The 5,918-nt window shown below is 43.4% G+C and overlaps 1 protein-coding gene across 1 annotated transcript in view; it reads left to right on the top strand.

Moving 5' to 3' along the window:
* GAS6 (growth arrest-specific 6) overlaps positions 1–1,723 on the top strand; it is a gene marked incomplete at both ends in the record, with an annotated part of 40,001 nt that extends 38,278 nt beyond the window's left edge. The window contains 2 exons of the mRNA XM_010282675.1: positions 508–680; positions 1,495–1,723. Coding sequence (XP_010280977.1) covers positions 508–680; positions 1,495–1,723 — 402 coding nt within the window. The remainder of the gene's footprint in view (positions 1–507; positions 681–1,494) is intronic.
* Positions 1,724–5,918: the final 4,195 nt, after the last annotated feature.

Here is a 5,918-nt window from a genome sequence, read left to right as displayed (position 1 = left end):
ATACAATATCCCGTGCTTCCGAGAAGTTGGTGATCAGGAAGGGATTAGGTAGGTGATCAGTGTAGTATGCTTGTATCCTTTTTCAATTTAACACAGGCTTTCATAGGAATGTTTCCTGTATGTCACATTTGGACTTAAATTCCTCATTGATATTTGGACAGTCAAAAATTATTCAAAAATTGGGTCCCCTATCTTGCAGTAGTTCTTTGAATGTGTTGGATTGACAGCCATGGGAATTTGAATGTTTCTTTGTGATAAAAAAGCTTAACCTTGTCCTTTGACATTCTGAAAGCAGAAGAACGCAGAAGGTAACAAGAGGAAACTGATGCCATTTTCTGCTCTGATTTTATGTTCACATGCTTTGGAATTTGTTTTTGAGTAAAAGAAATGTGGCAGTCCCTCCATATGCTCATCCATCTATCCTCTTCTCCAGGCAGAAATTGCACAGCCTACCCATTTGAACTGTTAGTCCTATGTTTGTCACGCTACACCTTTCTTTTTCTGCAGTGCAACCTTCTTCTGGAAATGACACCAAGACAAGCTGGGAAATAGAAGTGAATGCTGCAATTCAACCAGCAACAGATACCGGTGTGCTGTTTGCTCTAGTTACAGAAGAAGCATCTGTCCCTTTATCACTCTCTCTGATTGATTATCATTCCACAAAGAAACTGAAACAACAGGTACAGACTTAAGCGTTTTTCTAGAGAGGGTTCCTTGCTATTTCCTGGGAACTGAAAGTTGTCAGGTTTGCTGCCTGCCTACCTACTTGCCTCCACCAGTTCAGAACATGGTCTGAGACCGAGGTGCTTGGCTGACACTGAAGTTCTGCCTGTTATGGGCACGTGTCAGACACTACTAGGGAGCTCTTTGCAAATGCCATCTAGGTAAAAGCTGGAACTGGTCTTTTGAATGCAGGCATATTTTGTTGTTTTTTCTGGCACAGAAGCTGTTTAATGCCATAAGCAAAGAATTTCCATTCTGTGGAGCTCATCATTGGTAATAGTCCCAAGGTAGTCAAGAGACAGTCGTAGTGTCACTCCAGGTGCTGTGAAAGCCCAGGTATCATGGAGTGCTGAAGCTACTGATTTAATGGTATTCATAATAAAGGGCTAGATTCTGTGTAGTGTAAATGATGAGTGTATGGCCTCAAATAGATGAGTGTAAATCAGGAATAATTTCACTAAAACCCACAAGCCAACTTTTCATTTATAGTACAGCAGCTCTAGTCTATTTGGTTCCTCTGCAAGACGCACTAAGAATTCTCTCTGAGAAGATAGTGGTTACGACTAGCAAGCAGTCATGCTGGTTCATTGGGTTTTCATCTGTGCAAATGAGCTCAGAACACAGTCAGTGATAGTAATAAGGCTAATTCACTGGTGGCTCTGCAAAATATTTGTAAACAAGGCCACAGTGCAGTCATCCTGGTGTTGGATAAGCCTGGTGAGGTATATTTCTGCTCACTGCCTCTTTTTTCTTCTTTCCCCTGCTGTACAGTTTATCATCGTGGCCTTGGAGAACACTGTTGTGTCCAGAGTGGCAATAAATCTCTGCGATAAGAAGGAACACTCTGTGGACATCCACCTCAAGAAAGATCTCTTATCCCTGAGGGTAGATGGGATAGCGGGAGAGAGTGAACTAAGCATCTCTGAGTTAGAGGACAGCCTGTCCATCTTGGAGAGCTCTGTGCAGTCAACAGTGAAGACGTATGTGGGAGGATTGCCAGGTGAGCATCTAGTTTTGTAGCTTGGACTACAGACTCCCGACTCACCTTGCTGAGCTGGCAGTCAGGGAAACTGTCTCCGTTCATTCAAGCCGGGAGCCTCCTTCTCTGTTTCTGCTTGAGCAGGCTTTGTCTGCAATGCAGGCATGTGATCTCAACAGATGTGAGGGTGTGCTTGACAGTTGTGTTTTTTTCTTGAATGATTGTGTCCTTCTGAGGACAGCTGGAGGCAAAAATGCAAAGAGGAGGTTTTGTTTGGTCAGCAATAGGAATGTTTTTTCTGAAGGGTAGCTGTAAGCAGGCTCATTATCTTAAACCTGGTAAAATCCATAGGAGCAGGACCACAGGCTCCTGCAGTACTTCATTAATGTAATGAACATGTGTGAGCACTTCTTGAGGGGAGTACCAGGGCCTCACATTGTTTTGACTGAAGCTTGAGAAGCCCAGTGTGGTGATTATCCCTCACTGATGTTCTCTCTGAACTGATCACAGCACCCCACAATTAACAGATTTCCTCCCAGCAGAGTGTGCTTAGGGCACAGTCAAGGGGCTACCACCATTTATAGTTTTGCTGGCTTTTCAGCAGCAACAGGGCTTCTCATGGGAGGTCAGTTTGCTCCTCTGTTCTGAAAACAGAAGATCAAACTTCCACCTGAATCATGAATTTTGGCCAAGTTTGGGGGTTTGTTTCTTGTTCTGTCTGAACTGGTTTATCAGTCCCTACTGCTGAGGAATGCAATTAAGGAAACACGTCTCTGCTGCAGAGCACTACATCCTGTTTTATTGCCAGCAGCTAAGCAAAATCTTGCCCTTACTTGCCCAAGCAAGGTGGGGGCAGCAATGTTGACCTCTTGGCAGGTGCTGAAGCAGTCAGGCTGGAAGAGGGTGGGTGAGATGCCATGTGTGCCTGGACACATGGCATGACCGTTCCCACCATGAACAAGAGTTTACAGAGTATTTGTGCTGATGTTGTAAATGGCTCCTAGTCACACCTAAAAGGGGGAGGCCACACACTCTGGGATGTTCACACACTGGCAGGAACAACACTGAATCCCCAGATGTGGCATTTTCCAGTGTCAGACTGAGTTGTCTGAGCTGGCCATTGGACGGGGAAGACAGGTCACCCACTGTCTTTCAGGTAGCTCTCAAATGCACAGCAGAGACTTTCACAGCTCAGAAAACAATCCCATTCTGTCACTGTCCCGAGTTCTCTATGGTTAGCTTAGACTAACCGTGCTGGGTGAAGCACAGTTTTTAATTAGCCAGAACTAATTATGAAATATCACAGCCATGGCTCTTTAGACCCAGCTGGCTTCTGTAGGTTTAGCAACTTCCCTGCTTTGATCTGTTCTGCTCAGCAACAGGAATTTCTGCCTGTGGTCTGCTTTTGGCATTGAAAGGAACCCAACACTTGCATCTAGAAACCTTGTCATTTGCCAAATGAATAAACATTTCAGCACTTTGATTGGATTCATTACTCTGGGTTAAATAACTATACCAAATGGTCAAATTGAAGTGGGTTTGGCTCATTCAAATTTTGAAAACATTACGTCGTCTTTGGTTTTTCCCTGCTTCCATACCCTGTGGAAAAAACAAAGTATAGAGGTCACACTTAATGTCTTTATTCCATTTGTCACAACTAAAGAAAGAATTCTGGGTCAAAATATATAGTATGTCCCATCCTGAGTACAGCTAATATTGCAGATATGGAAGAAATGTTATTTACAGTTTCGAGAGATAAGAGGGAACATATAGGTATTTACTACCTTTCCTATGGTATTTTAATTATGGTTAATCCTAAATTATGTCATTTACATGATGTATAGTAGTTTTTCCAGGCAATGTGTATACCACCAGGTGAAGGAGCCTTTAAATAAGGCTTATTTTTATTTTATTATTTTATTTATTTTATTATTTTATTGTATTTATTAAAAAAACTTATTAATATTTTTATTTTAGTATTTTATTTCCTTTTGCAAATGAAACTAGTTTATTTTTTCCCATATCAGTCTCTTTTCCTTGTGGGGAGAAGAAAGTAGCTACAGTAACCAAGAGTCAAAGAGGAAAACGGCCTTTGCCTATAAATTAGTCTTCACCAGCTCCTTTGTTCCCCAAAGGCCACAGGCTGACTGTGGTTTAGGAAGAAATACAGCAATTTGGGATTATGCACGGATAAAATAGAGTGATCCTCATCAGCTGATGGTATGTCATCATCATTTCTGTGGATATGAATTTGGACTGGGATTGGGGAGGCAAAGTTCAGCAGATCTGGCAAATAAGTCGCAGTGCAAAATGATTGTTTGTCTTGAAGAATGTCACCATGCAGACAAGGGAATTAGGGCAAATAAATCCTGGTGATTTATAGGTTACTACAGCAGTCAACGTTGAAGGAGGAGGCAGCAGACGGGTTTTATCTGCTTCCCAAGATACTGGCATATGTGGTAAGTAGATGGACGATATTTTTGGTGTGCTGCTTACTGCTTTCCTCCGAAGAGACCCCACCCTTGGTGTAATTAATCGGCCAGGTAGCAATGCCGTGTGTACCACCGGGGACATTTTGGCTGTGCTGAGCTGCCAGGGACACGCTCTGCGATGGGGCCGGCTGCCGTGCATCTGCGGGCAAGGGCTGTCACCACGGGGCAGCAGGACTCCCTCAGCAAGCTGCCCTGTGGAGGACCACCACCACCACGGGCGCAAAGAGCAGAGCCGGGCACTGCCTGCCGGCTGCCTTTGCCACGCTTGGAGGTACTTCGTCAGGACACAAACCTGTTGCTTTAAGTAAGAGCTCTTGCTTTGCAACTCTGTGCTCTTTGTGTTAATTACCAACACCTGACACGGGAAGATGTCTTAAAAGTGTAACTGGAAAAACAAAGGCTTCACGTCCTTCTGCAATAAAAGATAACATGGCTGTGTATGGTAAAGCCATTAAAATGCACCTCTTCCAAGGTTTTGCTCCTTCTAAGGACAGAGAGGGAGAAACACAGTGGGCAAGAAAAATTTACACTCTTGCAGATAGGGCTTTGGTTTAGGTTCCTGAGGAGCAGGGTCCCCTCAGGTCTGTACCGGGCACCTTGTTCAGGCCCCTGCTGTCTCTGCCTACGGCGATTTTCATTGCTGTGAACTGGAAGCAGCGGGAGATGTTTTACAGACAGAGGAACTGCACTTTCAGGTTGTGAAACTGCTAAAGATACAGGGAATTAAGAAAGGAAGAAAGAAGAAACTGCGTGGGCCACTGAAAGCAGGCGCTGCTCCTTACGTGCTGAAAGCGCTGGGGAAAGCGGTTGAAGTTCCCTTGCACAGAGGTGGAGGAGACAGCATGGGTGAAGCAAAGACTGCTTGCTCTGCCATGGGGACACATTTTCCTTCCCTACTGAAAAAAACCCACTGCTTGGGCTTCGTGGAACAGGACTTCCAAAACCAAAATAAGCCACAAACATGATGCTCCATAAATTACTTTTAAAAATCTTTTTAATGAAGAAATAATTCCATTCCAAAATATAGACACACAATTAAATAGTTTAATCACTTCAAAATATAACATGTCCCCAGTAGGTTCCAACACACACACACAAAACAATACTTAACAGCAATACAAAAAACCCATACAATAGCAGTTCTGTTACAATACCAATGAATATCGTGACATCTTTAATGTCTCTGTATCTGTCGCAAGTGGTGTCAAGTACAGTAGTTTTAAAAATGTCTTACAATTAGTAGCCTCAAGATGTAACTCTTCATACTTTTTTTTTTTGGTTCAAAGGTAAAAATGCCCTTTTCTCTTCAGGACACGGTGGAGTGCTCGTTGTTCACAGCTCCGTCTGCTGAATTGAACCAACGCGATTACAGCAACCCGAGGTTGCAATATGTACAAGGTCTATCTACAGTAATTGCCAAGAACCAATTGGGATGGGAGAAGATGACTGAAAGTAAAGGCGGACACACTTATGATAAATTATGATGCAACAATTTGGCTCATGCATATAAGAAAATACATATTATATCACAACAAAGGCCACACACCTTTTTATGCAGTTTAGTTAACATTACTACTTACAGACAACCCGTTCTCCACCTTTGCTTTGGACATTCGAGGACCCTACACATCTTCACATCCCTGTCTCCTGATTCCAAACCACCGGTTTCCCTCCAGTCACAGTAAAACCACCCGGAGCTTTGACTGCTGTGGCGGGGCATTGGT

The sequence above is a fragment of the Phaethon lepturus genome, unplaced genomic scaffold (genome assembly GCF_000687285.1).
Source record: "Phaethon lepturus isolate BGI_N335 unplaced genomic scaffold, ASM68728v1 scaffold42, whole genome shotgun sequence".
Lineage (NCBI taxonomy): Eukaryota > Metazoa > Chordata > Aves > Phaethontiformes > Phaethontidae > Phaethon > Phaethon lepturus.
This window is presented reverse-complemented; position numbering and strand designations above follow the sequence as displayed.